Source organism: Mchenga conophoros, linkage group LG11 (assembly GCF_057382185.1).
Source record: "Mchenga conophoros isolate Kocher_MC1m ecotype Shallow Benthic linkage group LG11, M_conophoros_male_GT1.1, whole genome shotgun sequence".
In the NCBI taxonomy this organism is placed as follows: Eukaryota; Metazoa; Chordata; class Actinopteri; order Cichliformes; family Cichlidae; genus Mchenga; species Mchenga conophoros.
In genome coordinates this window covers 12,159,131-12,183,870 of record NC_140536.1, presented here as the reverse complement: position 1 = coordinate 12,183,870, position 24,740 = coordinate 12,159,131, and the positions used below count along the sequence as shown (strand labels likewise).

The window sequence follows — 24,740 nt, the reverse complement described above, 5'->3', positions numbered from 1 at the left end:
TTGTCCGTGTAGTTAAGCAGAAGTATGAGATGACGTGACACTGGCAGCAGTGCCAGGCGGTGTTGTTGCAACCAATGGGGGGCAGAGGACACAACAGAGAGTAATGGCTGCTACAAGCCATCAGCCCTCACACAGATAAAAAAAAACACAAACAAAAAAAAAAACACCGCCACATTTCATCTGCCCTGTTTTTCTCCATTTTAATTCCTTCTGTTTGTTTGTTTGTCGACCTTGCCATGTCAGCTGACCTTCCTCTGTCCAGGACCCTGAAGAGAGAGGGGAAGGGGGAAAAAAAAGAAAGAGGAAACAATAAGCAAGACGCTGACATTTCTGTACAGAGAAGGAACAAACAGCTCATACAAAATGCCCCCCACTCCCCTCAGACAAATTTACTCAAAAATATGTGTGTGTCTTGAACGTCCGAGGGCTGTCCGGCTCTCAGCCACCATTGCCAAGGAAGTGTCACGGTGTCGTGACAACTTCAGCGACTGCAGTGCGATGGGTGACCCTCGGCCGGCAGAAGGGGGGCGCTGAATCCCCCGCCCACCCTGGATCCTGACAGATGTCATATACCTCCTCCATGGGCACCTTCTGTTTCCTGTTCACCTTTCTCCATCCTGCAGCGTTAGGGCTCCTGTCTCCACCTCGTCAAAGCACACACACGCGCACACACACAAACAGGGGGAATCAGACAAAGAAGGAGACATAAACTTGACCGGGATGGATTTTTAAACGATGTTTCTGGATTGACAGCAGATGATTATGACAAGAAGCAGTTTCCATCTCAGTTCCAAGTTACATTCCCATCATCTTTTTGCCCCATCTATTTATGCTTTTTTTTTTAACCATTTGCTTTTTACTTTACGTTAAAAAAAGGCAAATATGGATTCCACACTCCCTGGCATTCATATCGCCTTCTCAGAGGATGTTTCCTGTTATTTACCAAAGGCTTCTCTCTGAGAACAGTTGGTATTTTAGTCTTAGCACACCCCACTCAAAACCTGTTTGCACAGATTTTCCCCATCATCCTTCAGACCATAGTTTGACAGAAACACTTCAACAAAATGAGATTCTGCCTCGTTACATTGTCTTATACTGTTACATCAAAAGTGTCACCAGCCCACTCCACGAATAACAAGTCTAACAAACCAAAAAGCCTTATGATATTAGATTTCCATAAACCTTCTGCTGGCTGCCTCCTCGCGTGGATTGTGTATCATCCGCTCAAAAATGCTCTCCTAGATGGAAATGTGTGGACTAAATCTGATCATGGCGCTAGATAATGTTCACTTCTCACTGCTGAAACACAGACTTGAGGAGGAAACGGAGGGGATCCTGTGACTAACCCATCAATCACGGTGACGTTTCGCTCAAGTGATGGATATTCTAATTTCCCTTTTATATACAGGTGCGCAGGATGGATGGATGACGATTAATGGACGGGCAAGGCTGTTTCCACAAAACAAAGAAAAAGACGTAGCATGGCCCGCGGCGTCGCTATGGAGGACAGAGAGCTGCACTTCCCTCTGTTTTGAAGACGATACTTCACATTTGGGATTTGATGTCCCTGTAAACACGCAGAGACAAAGTATACATCCCGAGGTGACAAAGGTGTTGCTAACACAACAATTGCCTTCCCTCTACAGGGACCTACAACAGGTTCTGCAGTCAGTTCTGTGACAGCCCTCGACACCTTCGCCTCACCTCATTTTCACACAACCTGTTTCTCGCTTTCTGTCATTGCTATCACCTCCATAATTATTCCTTAACTTTCACTCCGCCTCAGACTGCTTAAGACTGTAATTTCTTGAAAAACATCTTCCTCCTTCAGCATCTCTTCCAGTGGGGGGCACTTATCTCTCAAACTTTTCAAAGTGAAAATTGTGCTAAACGTCCTTTTGGTGAAGTCCTTTTGCATCGCCCTGAAAGTCTCATTCTTACTTTCCAAGCACAGTTTAAAAAAAAAAAAACAATTCTTTCACTGTTAGGCTTTTAAGCTTGCACATCTTTCATATCGGACTTGCCGTTTATCTGTTTTCTTAGACCGCACCCACCATGCTGAAGGTGTTTCACTGCACTAATTGGCCAAAGTCATGACTGAAATAGAGTTAAACTAACCAGGAGACTAAAAAAAGAAAAGAAAGGAAAATACAAACTCTTAAAATTAAACTTTGCATAAAAAACAGCAGAACAGCATTTCAGATGTATTACAAATGTTAAAAACTGGTGTTTTCACTGCAATGAGACAAAATAATTTGCATTCATTTCTGCAGATCAACTATTTCACTGGGCTATTTTGCACCGACTTTGCTCATTTGATGGCTTTTTGTCGGACGTCAGCTGCGAAGCATTTCCCCGGTGGGTTCTAGTTTTTCCCTTCACAGCTGACATTGAACATGGGCATTCATAAACCATCCAGCACTTGAGACTTTTCCTAAGACTTAACAATCCAGCCTGAGATCTCTCTTCCAGCTCTGTCCTTCTACCTCTAGCTCACTTTATCTCTCGCTCTCCATCCCTCCCTCCCTGTCCAAAGCTGTCCTCCCAGCCATCTGTCATGTGATGTTTATAGGCCCTTTTGCTTTTGTGTCCTGATGACCACTGTCACAGAGAGCTACCCATTACCGATGCGCCCTGATGAACGATGTTACCCAGACGCATCGCTGACACCCTTGTGTCCTTGGCCGCAGAGATGCTGCCTCACTAGCCAACTCGGGCCAGTAAAGAATGAGGACGGGGAGGGACCTGGGGGAGCTGAGCTGAGGACCTGTCCGTCATCACACCGACAGGGTGTTCATATTTCCCCTTGTTCCCACCGCCATCTTTTCTTTTCCTCTTTATCCAGCCAATAGAAATGTGGGGTTGGTCAGCCTGGTGACGATGTTGCCATTAATCCTGCGGTGGTGAATAGCGCCCTTGCCTTTCACCTGAATGTATATCTACATCTGAACAGACCCAGCGAGGGACCCTCACTCCCCTCCTGAGGCCACAAAAGATGCCCCGAAGGGTCAATGTAGGCAGAAATACATGATGAATGTTACCGAGTGTGATTTTATCTGTCAAATAGAAACATTGATCTTTTATGCACTATGTTTAAAGGTGGCACAGTGTGTTAGAATAATGTTTTATTACACTGTTATGATGGTTATAAATTAAAACTGTTCCAATGTTTTTTTTAGTATTAAATCATCATTGTTAAAAATGTGTGCTTTTTTTTGAGTTGCTCTTGAACTTGACCACTAGCACACAATTATCATTTGTCAAAAGTTACCTTGGTTACCATGCTTGATCTAAAAGCTTTTGGTTGTCCAACTCGGTGCTCTTTATTTAGGCAAAAATGTTCAGTTCAGGCAAAGCTTTGTGTAAAATATTTGTGCACGTCTAGTTTATGATATAAACATTTTAGCGTGAATTATGTGAATAGAACCTCACAAAGCGCAGTAAATGGAAATCATCTAAATCAGTTCAGTGTTTCTGCCTTTTAAATGATTCTACCTGGTGTTTCGAGGCTTTTGGCAGGTACGTTGCTGGAATCCTCTGGGAGAACTTGCAACAGCTCTTCTGTGGATTTAGGATGTCTCAAAGTCTCTTCATGTAACTACACACAGACGATTTTGAGATAAGGGCTCAGTGTGTGGAGTTTGTGCCATGTTTTGCAGGAGGCTGTCATGGTTTGGGGTTTTCATTATGGGTCTGGATCTTGTTTTCATTTTGTTTTTGTGTATTTATAGTCCTGTCGTTTTTTCACTCTTTGTGCCCCGTCTTTGTGTCTCTCCATTTCTACCAGTTTCCTCCTGTGTTGGTGGGTGTTAACTCTTTGCCCCTTTTGCTGCATGCTGTAACACTTCAAATCATCACTCCGCCACCACCATGCTGGACAGCTGCTATGAGGTGTTTGTGCTGATATGTTGCGTTTGGTTGTAAATTATGGCCAAACATCTCTTCTTTTGTCTCATTTGTCCAAAGGACGTTGTCTAACATATCTTGTGGGTTATTCATAACTAAGCTGTGCTACCATCTTCCTTTTTTTAGGGATACAAAAGCTTTCTCTTTCCTCAACCTTTCCAAACAAGCTGCACTTTTTCAGTCTTTTTCTAATTCCTCTAACATGAACTTTTGCATTTGCTGACCGAGGTCTTCAGTCAGAGGTGTTACTCTTGGGTTTTTTGCACTTTCTCATTGTACAGTCTGACCTAGGGGTGAATTTGCTGGGAAGATTGGCAAGTGTCTCGAATGTTTTGCTCTTGTGAAAAATGTTTTTTACTGAAGAATGATGAACTTCAAAATGTTTAAAAATTCCCTTATAACCCTTCATGAACTGCTGGGCTGCAACAATTAGTTCTCTAACATCATTGCTGATGTATTTCTTCCTCGGTACTACGTTAACACACCTGAATGCTGCAGCAAACTACCAAAACCTCTACTCTTATGCAGGTACTCACACTTTCTAACAATCAGTTAATCAAGTATCAAGTATTTGATTATCACCACCAGGCTGCTACTTAAGTTTGCACTTTTTTTTTTTTTTAACACACTGCTTCTGCCTTTTGGCTTACTTTGTGTTAAATAAAGAATTCTGCAATATAATTTTTTTGTAGTTAATCAAAGTTTGTATTTACCTCATTTTAAGACCTGCTAAGATTATTTTTATTATGTCGGATTCTTAAAACCTTTAAAGAGGGTTTCCTTTCTCTCTTGTGCTACCTGGACTGTAGCAAAAGCTTTATTCTCATCACTAAAGAGACTTCAAGGTGATTCTTGTGAGAGCTGTGGAATATATAATATTGGGTGATTTATAAGAATCTAAACCTCTCAGGTGCACTTATTTTTGTATGGTATTATACAGTATCTTTGACATAAAGTTATATGTTTATAGCTATTGAAACATAAACCAGCAGTTCCCAAATCAAAGATCAGAATCTCAGTGATTGTTGAAAAACTTCTAGTACAAAAAAGAAAGAATTCGTAGTTTTTTTTTTCTCGGCAGACTTTTGTTTGTTCATTTCATTCTAGGATATTTAAAAAAGTCACTTTTCAAAGATTTCAGAAATATTCAAATGAACAGGAACTCTTCGGCTGATATATGCCAAGTGTAACTTTTGGTCATTAGAAGACATTGTTCCGTATTAACAAGCCACAGTTAAAATGTCACCTCATTTATCATCTAAAACCCATAAGCTTATTTTTTTATTTATTTTTTCAGGGAGGGTTTGGCATGGAAACCACTGAATCATAGTGACCATACACAAAAAAGATTATCCTTATTAAATGCAGTTGTTTGGAACAGAGGTTAAATGGATAATATGGTACAAAATGGGGAATTCTTAGAGCGGGAAGAAGGCTGCAGATAATCCTTTCACAATAGTGTAACATAATGTGAACAATCTGTTGGACAAAATAAAAACCTCATTTAATCAGTGGGGCCTTCTCTCCTCTTGTGTCACTGCTCCTCCCTTGCTCTCTCTCTCTCTCTCTGAACGTCTTTATTGGCCGGTGAAGCTGCTGATGAATTCTTAAGCAGATCACACTGATAATTGTATTTCATAACTGTCAGTTGTGCGAAGGCTGCCAGTGTGCCCAGGAGCTATTTGTGTCTCACTATGTCCTCCACAAACCTTCCCCCTCTCCCTCCTCCACACTTTGTCCAGCCCCCCCAATCACCAGGGATGTGCTTACTGTCTCCAGCCCCGAATTACTCAATCAGGAGGACACATTTACGGATGACACCTTTATTACAATTAATCACGGGAACTTGATTAAGAAAGTTATTCCTCCCCTTCATTGAGACTTACACAAGTGGTTCTGCTGCATATTGTAATTTATGTCCCACTGAGCTCTCCCTCCGCTGATAGACAGAGAAGCCGACAGACTGCCAGCCATACTGAGACGCGTGTGGACGCTTGTGGGTCTGTGTGCGAGGCTAGGCGCGGATGCGTGCATGGCTACATATCCTGAGACACATGCGCACAGCCACAAACACATCCCCCCTGTCATGCTGTCATGCACAACTCACAGGTTTTGCAAAGAGTTAAAATAAATGACTTTAATTGGCTGTAGAGACGTGCTCGCTAAAGGAGACTTGAATATTCCATTTCCCTTTCCTCTTGTCTTTTCTTTTCACTCTCCCTCTCTTTAACACATACCCCCCCACCACACACACCGACACACACACACACTTGAATGAAGCCATCTCTTTACCTTTACTCACAGTTCCTGGGTCTGCTGTGGCTAATTAGTTGAGTGGGGTTTTAGGTTTGGTAATTAGGCGGAGGTAGGAGTGATGGGGGCTCAGGGAGTTGGGGAGTTGAGAGGGCCTGACTGACTTGCAAAGAAAGAAACTGGACTGTCTAGATCCTGGCAGCACCGAGCAGCCAGCCAGTGTCCCTTAGGTGCCTGGAGGTAGACTACCATCCCACACTAAAGAGGGTGATGTCTTTGTTATGTGCCACATATTCCAGCAAGAAGAAACTGTGAAAAAAAAGAGGATTTAGCAGGGAAAAAAAGGAACAAGAGGGAGACCTTTGAGAATTTTCCTACCCTGAATGTCAGCGTACAACAATAAAATCCGGCACCGCGCTGTTGTCTTGGATGGCAAATTAAAGTGGACTTGAGAGCTACAAAAAAAAGTTGTGATCACCGCTAATTAATGTAAAGGTGGAAAAAAGAAGCAACGACTGAACATTTTTATTTCAAACGTAGAGTACATTTAACTTTATTGAGCTCGTGGCCACCATGGTCACAAGTGACAATTACTCCATAATTGCTGCATCAAAGTAAAGCACAAATAGCGAGGAAATATAACATAAGCAGACTGAGTGCACAGTGTTATACACTAAAGACTATATTTGGTTCTCTGCCATTAGCTTAAAGAAGTCAACTTTTAAAAGTCACACCAGAGTAAATATGACTGTAGTAGCAAAAATAGCCCTCAGTGTGCTTACTTTTCATGGATTCAGCTTGTTATTTCTGAATGTTTTCTCCTTAAATGTTACATAGTAGCTGTTGTAGTAAATGTAAAATAAAACTACAATCTTATGCCATCTGAAATGCTACACAGTAGCTAGTACACAAGGTAAATTCCTGGGAATAGATGGCGATCCAATGGAGGCAACACATTCAACTTTTTCCAATGTTATAAATTCCTATGCAATCAGTTTGATAATACTTGCGATAATCAGTATATTACATTTGCATTGCATGCATTACAATGTCATCCGCATTCACATTAAAGGGAAAATGAAGTTTACCCTTCATTCCTTCCATGTACATCACCTATTTAAGTTTGTGTGTTAGTGTTTGTCCCTTCTGAGGAGCAGCAACAAAACTAAAATGAGAGAGACACTTAGCATGATTTCTAATTTCTTGATTTTTTTCTCCTTTCTTTCACCACCTCACAGCAGCCGGTGAATACTTTTCTAGAAGACCTTCACCATCTTTAATGTCTTGTTTACACTCTGCAGTTCCAGGTTGCTTCAATACGATGCCAGTTAGCAGCCTAGGACTGCAACACAATCCAATTAAATAAAGAGTGTTGTCTCTCCAGGTTCCTGTGTTCTCTAATTGGGGCTGTGACTGCTCACTAATCAGTGGAGGTACAGGTAGGCCCCGGAGGACGGCGAGACAGGGCCTCTCCTGTTAATTGAAGAGATGCTACACCCGGCCTCCTCCTTCTCCTCATAGTCCAACATGGATGCACAGGAGTACTGACGCATGCTAAATTCGTCTACGCACCCACGTGCATCATCACTCCTCTCACCTTTTGTGTGGCCGGCATGTAAGAGCTTGCTTTTCTTTTTTCATTTTAACTCCTGAGCAAGCAGTGGTGTTAAGAGGTGACTGGCAGTCATTTAAAGTGTGTTTGCTCTCTTGGTCACTTACGCCTATGCAATTCCCAGTACTTCCATTTCTGCTTTAATTATATCCATAAAAAATCTTTAAAAACATTTTTTTTAAACTGTGCAATCAAAGTTGAACTTTCATGGGTAAAAAATGTTTTTATTCTGACCCGAGAGGCTTTAGATCACAGATGTGGTGCTTTAAATACTGAATAAATGAGTGCAAAAACGTCACATCCGTGATTTAAGTAAATAATTTTTAACCTAAATTTGTAAGAGCAAGCTACACAAAAACATGGCAAGCATCGTCTAGCGTGAGTCATCCAACTCCAACTGTAACAGAAACAATGATTAACATGCACACATATTTTTAAGCAGCTAAAAATAGTTGTTTTTGTTTTTTTTAAAAAAACCTAACAGCTACTCAGAAAATTGAAAATAACCGTGCACGTAAGACATTACGGGCCTGACTCAAAGCAACAAACATACCTACGGTGTCTCTTGCTGACACAGGCTGTGGCGTACGTGTGAGTGACTTTGAGAGGTGTTCTGACTTGCTCCACTACGGATTCAGAACCGCCTTGGCCTGGTGTGTTTCTGATTTCCTGCACCGTCTGGTGAAGGTAGCAGCTTTGCATGCTGGGGTCACACCTGTAACGTATTTCACACTGGGTTATATTTTGAGTAGCCACCTGGATGAGGAAATAACGTGTTCACGGTGCATGAAGACTACAGCCATCCCTGCCAGGTAGGAACAGGTGTTTGTTTAAAATGACACACAGTGCAGTAATCCAACACGGACTGTTATAAGCATCTCTTGTCCATTTCCTGCTTTTGGAGTGGTTTAACAGTACACTGCTGAAGTTGGGACTCTGAAAACTTTTTTTAAGCTCAATAAGGCTTTCAAAGTTGAAAGAAACACTAAAGTTTTATCTTTGGGTTTTATAAAAATGAGTGCAATGTGATTAAACTTTAAATGGTATTTTTTAAGACTTTGTTGTTTCAAAAAGCCAAATTAAATTCAAAAAAATGGAAATGGAAAAAAAAAAATGTGTCAAAGGGCATATCGCAGAGCATTCACTATGAGTGATTTTTTTTTTTTTTTACTCACAGTGGAAGAAAATAATGACATTTTCTAGCCCAACTCCTGGTTAGCTGGACTAATTTTTTTTATTATGTGCAGCTTCGGGGCATGTGAATGAAAAGATTGATTGTGTGAATGCCGTTTCTGTCAGCCACAAACAGGCAATGAAATGCCAAGCACACCTGGAGCAGCACTCACTTTTGACAAGCACATACCAATGTAAGGCCCTATTAGAAAAACAATGAAGTCTATCATAAAACATTTATGGTAGATAAAGTGCTCGAGAGCGCCAAAAGCAAGCGCATTATGGCAGCAGGTCTAACATGATTTCGGAGGTGGACGGAAGGTGTGGGGGAGGTGAAAAAAACCTTAGCTTTTGTTTCCGAGTTTCAATATGTGGTGACTTTTGATTAGCACACACTTATTTAAAACTTTAAATATTTTATATTAAATTCTGTGCTGAATATATTCATGACTGAGTGCATGTGCACATAAAAAAGCAAAAACAACCCCAAAGCACTTTCCAAAGTTGCTGTATGTTTATTCATGACATTATTTTTAGTTACTGGGCTGTATCATCAGTCATTTTACAAAAATAAAGAGCTTTTCCGTGGTTAAAAATCCTTCATTAAACTATACATATATATATATTACTGATTGAATCATTGTAATTTTAAGTATGATTTCTTAAGTGCATCTACAATCAGTTAAATCACAGCTTGCTATTACTAACAGACGGTGGTGCCACTTCCACCACGACTTTGCCCAGGTTTCTCCCTGCATACATGTAGTCCACTGCCCGGAAAACCGCATCCAAGCCTACAAATTTCCCCTCCTCTGCCAAATCACCGCAGTCCACCTCACACACTAGCTTCCCTTTGGCAAACATCTGAATCATGCTACTCAGAGCCTCCCTGTAGTCACCTAAGAAGTGGGGCAAGAAGAAACCCCGAATGCTGGCCGACTTCTGGAGTAGCTTGACTGGTAGCGTTCCTCCTTTGAAAGGTGGGATCCCTGAAGCGCTCTGGTACCCTGAGATGAAGCCAATCACTATCAGCCGGCCTTTATTGGCCAGACTGTTTACTGCGAGCTCTAAGACGCTCCCTCCGACTGACTCATAGACCACGTCTATGCCTTGTGGATACTCTTTCCTCAGGGTCTTAGCCAAGTCTTCAGCGGTGTAGTTGATCGGCCTGTCGCAGCCGATGGATTTGAGGAAACCGGCTTTCTCGTTGGTCGAGCAGGTCCCAATGACATGGCAACCAGCCTGCTTGGCAAACTGCACAGCGAACTGTCCCGTTCCTCCTGCGGCTGCCGTGACCAGGACAGTCTCACCTTTAGCCAGGTCGCCCAGACGTTTTAAGGCTATATAAGCCGTGGCGCCGCTGACCAAAAGGGTGAGGAACTCTGGCTTCACCGCAGGAACAGGCACAGCTTCCTTGGCTGGGACCACCGTGTACTCGGCAAACGCGCCACTGCCGAAGTAGGCCACAGTATCCCCGACGGTGTAGCGGGAGCTCGCGCTAAGGCCAAGGCCGACAACCTCCCCAATGCCCTCAAAACCTGCATCAAAGGGAGGCTTCACCGAAGGGTCGTAACGGCCCGCTGAGTAATTAATGTCTGAGGCGTTGATTCCCACAAAACTGAAACACAAGAGAAAAATAATTGAGGATTAAAAGTTAGGGAAATAAACCTGCTACATCAGCATGTGCTGAGCAAAATGGATACATTAACATTGCATTTCAGTTAACGGGGTTTTATGCGGTTATTAGCGTAAGCACATATTTCCTGAAATCCTGTATGAAGGTCAACTTCCTTGTTGTGCAGACGGGCGCGCACAGGGCCAAAACACTTTGGTTTGTTTTGGCAATGAGTTATTTTTTCTCTTTTCCTTCTCTTTGCTCGGAAAGAAAAGTCCTGCACTGACAGGGAAAGGTTTGTATCACAAAACGCATTGCATGATGTCATGATTCATTGTCTTTAGAGACACCCACAACAAACTGCACTTTAAAAAAAAATAAAAATTCAGATAGCTGCTTCTTGCCTCAACATGAAGACGGTTGTTTTCATCTTACTTTTGTAACATGCTGGAAACAAATATGTGAGAAAGGAACGTATAAATAAATCATTTACTGTCTTTTAGAGCGGCACGCACGCTGTGCCTCATTACCGTGCATGTCACACGTGTACTTTGAGCTCCCAGATAATGCTTCTGTGGTTTATAGATGGGTGGCGACGATATAACAAAACGCCTTGGTTTGACTTCTTCACATCTATGGAATCAGTTTCCTCGCAGCGACGTATTATTTTATTATCAAAAAAGGTACAAACTGTTTGCATGTGCATAAACTAGCAAGGCGTCTGAGTTTAAATAACACTGCAAATTAGCAGGGGATCTGTAACAATAAAGTCTCAGTCTGTGCAAGCCTAAGCCCTGGAAAAACTTTTCAAACAGGTAACACAGGTTTGGCCAAAATGCTCTGTTAAATGATAGCAAGCCTAATAATTTGACACTGGTTCCACTGAAATTACAAAATAAGATACAGTGTATTGATAAACGCTATACTTGGGGATAAAAAATAAATCTCTTATGTCTCTCAAGAATTAATGAAAGTCCAGAAAACTACAAAAACTCACATCTTGCAATTTTATACGACTTTTATCTTTTGCATGTGCGTGACCAAATATATATATATAAACCTCAGTCTCTTCTTTTCACTGCAGCTATGATTTTTTTTTTTTTAAAATAAAAACCGCTCACAATCTTCTGCATTTTATATTCCTTTAAAATTTCTCTTACACCGTGCAAAACGGGACAAAGTGTTCTCTGGTTTACTTTCCCCTGTCAGTTAAAACATTTTCCCATGACTGTGATGCATCACTGACACAGACGACACAGACGACCCAGACGGTCAAGGGTCTCGGTGCACCAAGCGACTGTCTTACAAGCTAATAAGATCCTAATGTTGTACGTTTTACACTCAGTCTCGGGGAGGACTGTATTTTATTGGCAGTAAATACAACAGTAAACCCCGAGGTGGACTGATGTAAAGCTGACTTAACATTAAAAACTACATAAGGCGCACACAGCCAGCAATGTTGTAGGAACCTGAAAGCAGAGTGAGGTGGAATCAGAAATTTATGCAGAAATTCAACTATTAAAAAAAAAAAAGCATTAATGTATGTTTTTTGGCTTTAATTTCATTTATCTGTTACTGTAATAATGTCGACTCTGTTCACGCACAACAGAGCCCGTACAACAGACTCCTGGATCCACTCTGCCTTCTGCTGCTGTGAATGAAAGAAATGATGCTGCAATTCCAGCGCCGTGTAGCACTCCCATCGCCTTCTCCATCATCTCCATCTCTTGATGCCAGCCTGAGCCCCCCCATGACTTTCTGTTTGCAGGTTGGTGACGTAGAGAGACAGGACAGAGAGAGAGAGAGAGAGAGAGAGAGAGAGAGAGAGAGAGAGAGAGAGCAGGGGAGAGAGAGCAGGGGAGAGAGAGCATAGAAGAGAGAGAGAGATGCCGAGATGGATTGATAGACAAATGCAGAGAGGGCGGAACTTGGAATTACAGTACAGCGCTTATTCCTCACGTATTTTTCCATCTTGTGGCGATGATGATGATGATGATGATAATGATGAGGGTGATCGCAGGTGCTGGACATGGGTGATTCGAGGTAAGCGGAGCCGTTTAATAACTTCTCAACAATCTCCTGACAGATCGGCATTTTAAAAAAAGAAAAAGAAAGAAAAGAAAGAAGACGCTTCGGGTCACCTAACGCTTTCCCGACCGACAGAAAAACAGAGTCCGTGTGTTCCCACCGTCACCAAAATTAACTTACCGATTTCTGACCAGCAAGTCCGCGTCTCCGGGTGTCGGAACGGCCACGGTTTGCGTAGAAACGGCCTCTCTGAAATTCGGGCTGAGCTTGGTGACTACAAGCTTTTTCATACTGCTCGCTATGGAGGATCCTTTAAAATCCATGAAGTGCGCCGAGTAGGACATATCTACGATGAACCGCCTCGCAGCCAGATGAACTCCTGAAAGTGTGTCGGTGCCTCTGCGCCCCCCGTAGATTAGCGGTAGTGCTCTCCTGCCGTTTCTCGCCAACAGCGCCCTGGACATGATTCCGAAATGTGACAAAGTTCACGACCAAACTTGACGCGTGCTAGTGCCTGTGATTAGGTCGATCAGGTGCCATTAGCCTGCACCACAAGCCTCCCCTCTGCACACGCACGGCGTGCAGGCCAGGCCCGGGCCAGGCTGAGCCGAGCCAAACGAGCTTTTAGACCAAAAATAAAAAAACAGGGGGGGAGAAAAAAAGCGCGATGCGTCGTAGCGTGACTCTTACGCAAAGCAAACAAGCGGGGGACCGAGTTTAGGATTAAAACATTGCACTGGTGCAGCCCCAGCGTGGAGCACAGCAGCGCCTCAGACTTGTCGTCGGGAGTCCCTCCCCTTCCCGGACACAACACTCACTTCCTACTAAGGTGAAACAAATCAATCCTCGTCTCCCCACACAGGCTATCCTCAGCCGTTTCACTCCCACGAAAAGAACGCCAACCCATCGGATCTTTTCCCAACACCTACAAATAACAACAAAAATCACGGTCCGAGCGTGCACTACGACTGCGCTCCCGTTTGACTGGCGCCTTTCCCCCCTTTTCTTCCTAATACTAAATGTTTTGAGCGTCATAGGGAGATGTTTCTGCCCACACTACACCTGTAACCAAAAAGCTCCCACAGGCGATTTGTGAAAGTGTCTTGTTTTCATCTCATTCCATTATTTGTTTCTTTATTTATTTTGCCTGCTCCTTCCATGCAGCTGTGTTATCGTCTGTTGTCATCTGACTGTCATTTTTCTGGAAGGATCTATTCTTAACAGAGCTGCCGGAGCGCACTGGGGGACATTAAAGCGTCAGCGGGAGCAAGAGTCGTGCCCTAACTCGTGCCGTGTCACTACCAGGCGATCTTAAGATGTCACCTGGGTTGCAAAAAGCTCAGACTTAAGTAGTGAGCCTTGTTGTTTTTGATAGTTTGCAAGAGGCATTGGGATAAGTTTGGTTTTGTTAGCTGATCTCGCAGTAAGTTTTGAGAGGATCATATCCTTTTGTCGGAGGTTTGGCTTCTTTTTTAAGCAAAGGGAGAAGGAGAGAGAGAGAGAGAGAGAGAGAGAGGGGGAAAACAAGACAATTAAAAAGATTGACAGGTAGGCTCCTCTGTCAGGGGTGACGCTTGTGGAGAGGGGAGGAGTAAAAATGTAGCAGGAAAAGCCACTCGATGCGTCTGTCTATCAGTTGAGACTGTCTGAAACAGCTTCTGGATCCGCCGCGTTCCCATTTTTTTCTTTTTTTTGAGAGACCGCGGATCAGTCCCTGGAGTTTTTGCCCCCCGTCTTGTTTTTTTTTTTTGGCTTTTTCAAGAGACAAATATTTTAGTCCATGTCGATCTGATCTGTTGTTGGCGAAGCTTGGATGCGCCTGCGTCTTGTTTCCCCTCTCTCTCAAGTGATATCCTCTCCACCGCATCAACCAACCCTCCAAAAAAAAAAAAAACCCGACTCTGTCCAACATGCGATCAGATGAGCGGTGAAAATCATTTCCACGACTCTTAAAACGTAAGTACAAGAGAAAGCCTACTCGTCTCCATTTATTTTATTTAATTATTTTCCCCCTTCTGTGGGAGAGAAAGAGGGCAGAAGGGGAGGGAGGAAAAAAGTCTCCGCCGGACTGGTGAGGCTGGATCCGGGCTGAGGTGGCGTGGTGGTGACGGGATTGACATTAACCCATCTAATGCCTGTCTATCTCTCTTCTCCTTTCCCATTCTCTCTCTTTCAGGTCTGTGGCAAAAGAACGGAAGGAAACACAAGGATACATTACTTATCAGAGGTGTGCACTCGGGACTTATTTGTTTGGTTACCGCCAGAAATCTCTTTCTTTTCTTTTTTCTTTTTAGTTTTGGTGTGCGTAAAAGGCGCAGCAAACTATCGTCCCCCTCCAAACAGCACTGGAGATTAGGGGGATTTTTTTTGTTTTTCCCCCAAAGGGAGTGAACCGAAAACTTGGGTTTTAAGGTGCTGTTTTTTTTTTTTGCTTCTTTTCGTACTCTGCCACGAGAGAGATGAAGGAAGATGATTTTTAATGGAAGTGAAGGTGTCAGGAGCTGGCCGAATCCCTTCGTAATTTTTGAGCTCAGTCTCGCTGAAGCCGACCCAGCTATCACATCCAAAAAAGAGCAGCCGGTTTGAAGAGACATTCTCAGCTCAGAGATCAACAACACCCCTCCCCCGAAAAACGGGATGATTTTTCAAAACTGATAAGACTCCATTTGTTTGTAATTCCTGCATGAGAAGCACCGTGGAACGCGACGGTCACTATGCCGAGGAGAAAGCAGCAAGAGCCGCGGCGATCAGCAGGTATAACCCGCCCCTCCATTACGACCATTTCCCATCCCAGTAACCAACTAGTTTTTATTTCCAAGTGCCAATTGGAAGTCTCTCCTTCCACCTTTTTTTTCTTTAGCAGGACTGCATGCTGCGATTTATTACTATTATTATTATTATTTTACAACTTATGGTTTAAATCAATTTATTTGTGTTAATAACACAGCGCACAACTCACCCTGGACACACTGTTGTGTTTAAAATGTATCTAATTGCGCAAATGACGCACGTATCTGCGCAATGCCACTTTGAGATTTTTTTTTTAAATCCTCCGGTGCCAGGAAAGTTCTATTAAGAATGGTGAGATAAACTAAATGGCATGTTATGGGGATAAAAGGGAGTTTTTGAGGTTCAAGAGTGAGTAATGATGAATAATTGACTGGGAAAGAAAGGGGGGAGAAAAACGGGCGAGAGCTGGTTTTTCCTTTCTTTTTTATTTTATTAGAGGATTGCCACCCTTGATTTGATGCGTGATTGATCGTCTGTCATGTGGCAGTCTTTGATCTATTCATCCCTGATAAACATCAATAAATCCCTCCATGAAGACAAGCATGCTTCTGGTAGCCACTCAAATGCACAACCCTGCTTTTAACCAGGAACTGAAAAGCAAAGACAAAAAGGAAGAAAAAGAAAAAAGGATAAAGAAGAAAGTTGGGAATTGTGGTTGAAAAAAATCACCTTATTTCTTCAAATGTGTATGCACAGAAAGCAGATGAAAGCACTGTGTGTATGTTCAATTGCAAGAAATTCCCCAACACTCTTTAAAAAGAACAGGTATTTGAATTCTCCTCCTCTTCCTATATATTCTTAGATGAAAATATGGAAGGTTCTGGCTGTCCTCGTCCGAAATATTCCTCCCTTATTCACTGCAAGAATCAGCCCACAGCTGAGGTCCACTGCTGGATATGATTTTTATAATGTGACCAACTGATAAAACCAGGTGTTGGCAGAGGACCGACAAGGTTGACTTCTAGTGGTTTGGATGTGGACTCCCCCTTTTTCCTCTTGTCTCCCTGCAGCCTTTAAACAAATGTAAATGAGTGACAGGGGTTTCTACCTCTGTGCTAATGAGGCCGAGCCTTTGAAGTTAGGCATTAACAACTGGAGTGAACAAAAGACAGTTACAGAATTTTAAAGAGATTTTGAAATATGAGGTGCAAAGCGGGTCGAACAGGAGGGCCAGCCGACGAAGACTTTGAACTCAGCAGGTTTTATCATTTTAAACAGAGAGCTTGCGATGATGAAGATGATGGTGGTGGTGATGATGAGGATGAGGAGGAGGATGAGAAGGAGTGTAGGACGGATGAACATTCAACCGGTGCTCGCTGTTAACTTCGCCTTTTCTCGTTTGCCTTTGTGGCAACCTGTAATATGTTTTCTGGCCCACACCGCGAAGCAAGAATCGAGTTTTATATACCGAGTCTCGCTGTACCTTTCTGCATTTGTGTGTGTGAGACGGAGAGAACAGTCACCGCTGTTGCTTTGGCAAAATATCCCCCTGGAAAAGGTTGGCCATGATGGGAGCAGAGGGACTCCCGTTAGGTTTCTGCATGTAGATGGAGGCATGAAAAACATGACATCTCTGTGACCCCTCCCTTCCCCTCCTTTCTCCTGCCACACACACACCACACACACATACACACAAACCATTGATCCATTACAACGTCCACTGAGTGCCATGCACATCATGGGTTGTAATGGTCAATCACAGCTTGGCAAACGGGATGTTTTCCATTCTTTCACGAACACGATGGCCGGTCAGAGATAACGCCCTCCACTCCACGCTTCCAGAAGCGACTGACTAACACGCAATCACGCTGATACGCATGCACACACCGACTTACACACCAGGCTAGCCCGATGCTCCACTGGGAGCTCGTACTGACCTGTGGCTTCCTCTGTGTGCTACTGCTCAAAGAGGAAATAGCTCATAGTGGGACTAGGCATGGAAATCAGGAGTCAGACAATTAAAACAACAATAGCAGACTTGTGTGGACGGCCTATTTTTTTCATTCTCACTTTGTAAAGCTTGTGGAGACTTTTATTAGGTGCGTTATGTTTCGAGGCCGCACCATGCAAAGTTATATTTTGCAAATCAGAAACAGCAAAAGATTTTCTTAACAGTTTCGTTTCTTTGAGTTACATAATCAGATGTGCACATTTCCCTGTTAATTTTCATACACAGTGCACTTCTTAGGCAGCTTCTTGGCAAAGAATTTTCGGGTTGCTTGAGCTTCTCATGTTAAAACTTTTCTTTGATCAGGTTGTTAATCGATTGCTTTATTTTGCAGTAAATTTTACAATTTCCGCAATTTTTTTTTAAACAATAAATTTTGTGTTTTGTTTTGCTTTTAAGAAAATTATCACAGGATTTCTTAGGATCATTTTGAAGTATCTGCGTGTGTGTGTGTGTGTGTGTGTGTGTGTGTGTGTGACACTGCTGTTTAGATGACAAAAAACCCCATTAATGACATATTCCACCGATGGAATGAAAACGCAGCACTCGTTGTCACGCTTCCTGTTGCTTTATAATTTTCATCAGGAAATTCACACGCAGGAATTCCAGAACATGGAAACCAAGATGTGAAGAAACTTTGCAAACCTGAATCAGCAAGTTTGTGAAAATATATATATACACACACACCCTGGTGTTCTTGTTTGTGCAAAGATGGATGTTGTGCATTACTACGTGCACCTCGTACAGTCGATGCCTTGATTTAAAGGTAAAGAGGCCAGGAGGAAAAACCAAAAAAAGTAAAGGACAGAAAGCAGTGACGCCGCCTTTCATGGTAGGCAGGCTTGCATAGTCTTACATGAGGAAGACGAGGGAAAAGAGACGACGAGATAGTCGCTCTTGTTCCGTTGCATGATGGTTAATTATAAGAGAAACGGTGTGTGTGTGTATAGAGTGGGGAAGGGGTGGTGGTGGTGGTGGGGGTAAGGTTGCATCCCGTTGGCTTCATTAGAGAGAGCCCTAATTATCTGTGGAGCTGATGGATTTGTGACAGGCCCTAACGATTAATGCTGACAAATTCAGTAAGGTGTCAAGTCCACAGCTGCCTTGATGTAATCAAGTTGATATTATACAGTCCCCATAGCCCCTAGTGCAGCACCAACTCAATTTGCCTGTGCAGGTGACAAATGGACTTTGCTACCTGACTAATCACATCAGGAGACAATGCCAGTTAATGACCTCAGTAAGGCCCCCCCCCCCCCACCCATACACACACACACATACGCCCCCATCCTCAACACCTCCTATAACCTTGCAATAAGCGAGCCAGACCAGCCACACCACATTGCAGCCTATCCCTCTGTTCTCTGCTAATTTTCTGCTTGTCCCATTGTTTTTATTTTCATTAGAATTCTTTCGGTTACGCCGAAAATCGTTTTCGGGTTGTTTTTAAAAAAATTACTATTACTATCATTAATGCAGTGCATTTTTCGTGAAGTTTCCTCTTATTTTCTGCTGTAATTTTCTCAGTGGAAATTTCTCAACTCTTGCGAAAGCTTTATTTATTTTTGTATTAATGACACGGCTGAGGCCTGTTCTAACCGCCTGATGCATCAGCACTCCAGAGTAATCCCGGGAACCATTTTTAAAAATCTCGACGTTCTGTTGAAGTTTTCACACTTTTGCGTGTGTTGCGGCCCCACCAGCTCCACCACCCCCACCCTTGCCAGTAAATCACTGCCACTTCATAGAACGGCCTCCTCGTACTTTGGCTGAACGTTCTCCCAGCTCGGTGTTGTAGCCGCCCGCCTCACTGAAGGCCTCCAGTTTATTCCGAGCTGGAGAATCACAGTGCCCGGGGATTAATGATTTTGCATGCCCGGGGTAGCTAAGATTACACAGCGACCTTTGTGCTCTTACTTGACGATGCTGTTATGTGATATTCTCCCCTCGAAATAATCAGCACGCTGAGAATTATGTGGCACCCCCCTCCACACACACACACACACACACACACACACACACACACACACACACACACACACACACACAGACATCAACTCACCCTTCTGTCTGCACCGGTGTCCTGAGGAATACTGCACTGCATAGGCTCTAGGTGTGTGTGTGTGTGTGTGTGTGTGTGTGTGCATTTTATTGAAAAAACTCAGTGTTGCCAGATTTGAATACCCCCCCCCCCCCTCCGAGAATTAGAACAGTCTTGTTTTGATGAAAAGTTGATTTTTTTCAAGAAAGGAACTAGTGTCTCGCTTGAAAGTTGGAAGGCTTAACTTCCGATGGCTCAAAGGCTGCACAGCTTCTGAGAAATGAGAAGTTTATGTTAGATTTGGATGAAAAAAGGAGGAAAAAAAAAAGAAGTGTGTGCATGTTTGAGTGAGTGTGTAAGAGGAGGAAAGGGAGAGAGATGAGGTGAGAGTGTGCGTGTTTGTGTGTGTGAGCTTGTAGCTTAGCACTGACCGGTGTTAGTTTTCCTGGAATGAATAACTCCAACGAGTGTAACGGTAACCACGCCATGTTAGTCATCCTTTTTAGCGTGGCCTGCCCCTCTGCCCCCCCCCCCCCCCCCAACCCCCCACATCACTGCAAGAGCAGGAAAACAAGCTCCAAGAGCAGCGCCATGTTTCTCATATCTCAACTGTTATATCTCTGCACTATTCCCAGTCAAAAAGGAGGGATATCAGACAGAGCGGGAACACTTATCGATCCACCGCAGCCTTGTTTCATCTCAGCCCCAACACACACACACACACACACACACACACACACACACACACACACCTCGCATGTACTGTATGTTTTCTGGCCATTCTATTTAGCCCGGTGTGTGCGGACTCAGCTAGAGGTTACACTAATTGGAGCGGTGGCGTCATTAGCAGGTGGCATCGATCGACTTCGTCAATAGCCACTTTTGCTCCTGCGCCACCCTCCCAAACTAGCAGTTAAATTTACATCTGGGATTTGAGCCAGTCAGAGGTCAAACTTGCTCAGCTCGCTCTTCTAATGCCTCGAGTCACCACGAGTGCCCCTGGTGTTTGTGTGTGTGTCTGTGTGTGGTATTAGTTTCTTACATGGTTTAGTTTCATTTATCATCCTTGTAATTCTTTTGCATGAATGTGCAAATATTAGTTGTGTAAACATAACCAAAACGGTTTCAAGATCAACAGGTTTGTTGAATGTTTTTTTAAAAAAAAAAAAAAAGGATTATCAGGAATAACTAATTACAAGATAGATGATATTAGCAAACTTGTAACCATGTAGCTTTTGTGGTTCATATGGATAAAAGATAGATTTCACGCCATACTGCTAATGCCCCTCGTTGTCTTTTTCCTCTTTTTGATTCTTTTCGGGGCATTCGCAGCAAAAACCTGCCCTCGGGGCACGCCGCTACCATCACTAGCAGTGTGTTGCCCTCGCTGCACTTTAAACACACACATGCACACCGTCAACCATAAACACAGACAGTCAGGCAGACGCGCGCACGTACACACACAAAAACGCACGTACACACCTACACCTAATGCTTAAGTGCAGCCAGCATGTCTCTGTGGGAGGTCATAATGGAGGTGGCTTAGCATGATGGGAAATCATATCATTAAAGAAGCCAGATGTGCTTTGTTGCCTGCCTTGCAGCACATAAAAACAGCAGCAAGTCATGGGATCCAAAAAAGAAGGAGGAAAAAAAAAACGCTAGTCTGAGAAAATCAAGTCTGAAACAGATAGAAAGCAGCCCTCTGGGACTGGGCTGACAAGCAGTCTTATTCCTGACTGCCATAGAAAAACAATTTCCCCACAAAATAAAGAATTTTTGTTCTCATTTTTCAATGTTGCAGCAGCATAACAAACTCGTTTTCTTAACTTTCATGAAATTTCAGAAAGGACTCAAAGCTTTGATAAATGACTTGCTGTCGCCGTTATCAGCTCTCTGTTAAGTGTGCTTAATTACTATGTAATATTTGTGTTGTGCTGAGTAATTACAGTTTGTTAAGGGTCCACAGTAGGGATGTAAGACCTCCGAGCTCATTAATGAAAAAAAAAAAACTGTTGATATTTTGTGTGTGTGTTTTTTATTTATTTATTTTTTGCTTTCCTCTGGCACATAATTTGAGACATGAGGAGGATAAGAGGGGAAACGTTCAAGAGAAGTAGTCATGCAACATTTACAGCACAAAAATTGACATCTTAAATTTTCTTAAGTAAAGTATTACATTTGCCGAGGGTAAATTTGCTCTCTTGATCAGTGCTGTGCCTCCTCGAGAGGCTATGGGAAAGTCTGCTAGAGCCAAATTTAACATGTTACTACTATCAATAAAAGATGAGCAATTACAGAATATTTTGTTTAATAAGTATTTGAATTCCTCGGCGCAGGAAAAAAACAAACAAAAAAAAACATGTAGCTTACCCACTCATTACATCAGTTAGCAGGGGGAGTGAGAGGCAGCTCTTTGATGCCAACAAACAAACAAGACAAACGAGATGGGCCCACTACAGAAGAGCAAGAGCCCCATCCAGGGACACCCAACCCCTGTACACTCCTCCCTCTCCTCCCTCTCTTCTTCTCTATCTCCCTCTACCTCTCTCACTCTCTCTCTTTGACTCTTTCACATATCTCCCCTCTCATTTTGCAGCACTCCGTCTCCCTTTATTTCTTGCTCTTTTACCCTCTCCAGCATGTTTCTCATCTCAACCCCGTCCCACCCACCCCTTTCCCTTCTGGATAAATACTCTTCTTCTTCTTCTTCTTCTTCTTCTTCTGCCAATCAAAAGCAAAGAGAAAAAAGGAATTCTGGTGTTGGGGCTAAACAAAAACAAAAAAACAAAAAGGAAGCTGGCTGAAAAAATATATATTTTTCTTTTTTTTTAACTCCTCATTCATCCCGTTGGTTGTACCTCGGCGGACAAACTTAGGTGGAGATTGTCAGGGTCGAATGACACGCTTAAAAGGAGGCAGCTGGGGGAGTGAAAGAGTTGAAAAGCGCGTTTTTTTTTGTCTTTTAACAAATACTAAATTATCTCAGCATGGCTTAAATCCATACAGCAATGTAATGATTAAGTGTGGGGGTTTTTCCCCCCCTCTGTTATGGAGTGTGGGGGGGGGGGTGGATGTGTGATGGTGTGATGACAGCGGTGGGCACCGATGTTTAGCCAAGCAGCAGCACCAAAGAAGATTGGCCGTGTGGGTGAAGCTCAAGAGAGGTGGATATTTAGGAAAGGGAAGGGAGATGAAATCTGTGCGTGTGTTTGTGTATTTGCTGCATGGGGTGGAGTGGTGGGTGGTGGGTGGGGTGTAGCTTTTAGGATGGGCATTAAAGCTGACAGATGAACGGGACGATGGACAAATTCTCCCACAACAGCTGTGACTGCCGCCATTATCCTGACAGGTGTCAATTAAGAATTACTGCCTGGCCGGCCGAATTGCCCCTCCCGACTCACGCACATGTCCCTCCATCCCTACAACATTCCCCTCCAACGCTCTCCTCCGCTCCCCACCCCTTGTCCAGCTGTCGGTGTGTGAGAGAAATAACACTTTACCCTTGTCAGGGTTGTCACAGGCCCTGCAGCCCCTGTTCTCTCCCCCTTTGAAACAGCAGCCAGCGGCAGGCACTCATTGATCAATAGCTCGCTGTATTAGCAATCACGGTGAAGCGAGTGTTGGGCGGATGGGTGGAAGGTCCGGTATTTTCCCCATTTTAACCTCGATCTGTAGGCCGGTTCGCACTCTGGTAGTTGAATAATACCAGAACGATGCAAAGACGGTAGGCGAAAGCAAAACTCTAGATCAAGCTCGCTATGCAGTTTGTTCCACAGGTTTAAAAAAAAGCATCTTCGTTTCATCCCTGGTGTGCGTCATACATACACAGTGTATGTTAAGTTCACCTTCTGCAAAACAGCAGCAGCTGCAGACTAACCTAACCGCTGGTTCTTCTTCCCTCTGTGTTCCTCGCGCTCTTGGCTAACACGGGCCCATTTTTTATTCCACATTGTAAAGTGGGGAGCTGAGGTCAGCGAGTGAGAAAATGAACAGTTGCCATTGCCCATCTTGAGGGCTTCCTTCCAGTAAACCCGCTGGCTGACAAACACATTTGAGTCGACAGGCTTCTAGCATTAAGGTGGAAAAAAAACAAACAACCCCCCCCCCCAAAAAAAACCCCCTCAAATTTAAGTGGCGTGTGTTCCACATTTGACATATTTTCTCAATTTTTAAGGGTTTAAATCAGTGCAGCGGCATGTAGGTCATTTCCCTCGGTAATTGGTAAAGTTTAATCGAAAGCATTATGTGCACAGGCTTCAGGCAGCCAAGTGGTGACTGCGCACAGTAAGTAGCAGAGCAGGAAACGCAAAGTTCAGTTTTACATTTGCCATTATTTCTAATTACATATCACCTAATTTACCGTTACATGCATATATATGAAGTTATTATACGCCTATGCGTAACACTGTTGACACTGCGTAGTTTACTGCTCGGCTTCTGTAATGTGCAGTTTTCAGCACCGGTGCAGAATAAACATGGGAAACTTCAGTCGGTTAAAGGAGGGAAGCAAAAACAGCAACGCGCAAGAAGCAACATGAGAGCGAGTGGCGAAGGCTCCCCAGGAATACGCAGATGGATTTGCATGTTCACTTGGGAGTTACAGTTTTGGATTTCCTCCCTAGAAATAATTTGCCACAGAAAATAACCGAGGAAGATAATATCAGTGTTATTTTGCTACTCCTAGCTGTATTTGCATATCTCTTGTTTTAAATAAGGCAACCCCCTCGGAGTGAAACTCGGTTTGTTTTTTTTTGTTTTGTTTTTCCTAAGCTTCATTCAGCATCACCTCTATTTCCTCCCCTCATCCTCACAGATCTAACACCTCTCCCTCTCTCTCTCTTCTTTCTCTGTTTATTTCACTCTTTCTTTCAGGCCTACCTCCTCTCTGCTGTCTCACACTGGCACTAGACTGCTCTGAGCGATTATCAAACCTGAGAATATTTTTCCATCCCCATGCAAATCACCCCACCATGCTCTCTCTTATCGTTCCTGCTTTGCCCCCGCTACCTCCTCCCCGCCCCGGCCCCAGCCACCCCCAAACAGCTGTGTGTAATCAAAGTAAACGGCAGCTAAAGCTAAAAGGGAAACGCTCTTTGTGGAGATGGATGGAGGGATTAAATATTAACCGGATGCGGCTGACTTAAGGCAAGTGTTTTACATAGCTGCTCCCGCCATGGATGCCGCACATTGATCCCTTCGCCCTGGTGCTTTTACTTGTTTGGCTGCCTGCCGTTAATTTTTCACCATCATCTTGCTGGCCGGGCCTTTAGAATGGGAACGGGGGTGGGGAGGAAGCCAACAAATGGTTCAGCCATCTATACCCCCCCACCCCCCCCGATACACACACACACACACACATACACAGTCCAAC

The 24,740-nt window shown here is 43.5% G+C and overlaps 2 protein-coding genes across 3 annotated transcripts in view; one reads left to right on the top strand and one right to left on the bottom strand.

Annotated features, from left to right (window-relative positions):
- Positions 1-9,435: 9,435 nt before the first annotated feature.
- LOC146563680 (prostaglandin reductase-3-like) lies at positions 9,436-13,500 on the bottom strand. Its single transcript, XM_085290910.1, has 2 exons — positions 12,768-13,500; positions 9,436-10,562 (listed from the first exon to the last, which is right to left on the bottom strand). The coding sequence occupies exons 1-2, from the start codon at positions 13,049-13,051 to the stop codon at positions 9,632-9,634; spliced, it is 1,215 nt and encodes a 404-aa protein (XP_085147036.1). The 5' UTR covers positions 13,052-13,500; the 3' UTR covers positions 9,436-9,631.
- LOC146563679 (teashirt homolog 1-like) overlaps positions 12,309-24,740 on the top strand; it is a 35,866-nt gene continuing 23,434 nt past the window's right edge. The window contains exons 1-3 of one of the 2 annotated variants that reach the window (XM_085290908.1): positions 12,309-12,602; positions 13,796-14,543; positions 14,764-15,341. In XM_085290908.1, the coding sequence (XP_085147034.1) occupies positions 15,302-15,341 (40 nt within the window). In that variant the 5' untranslated portion in view covers positions 12,309-12,602; positions 13,796-14,543; positions 14,764-15,301. The remainder of the gene's footprint in view (positions 12,603-13,795; positions 14,544-14,763; positions 15,342-24,740) is intronic. The other variant, XM_085290909.1, reaches the window with a different exon arrangement.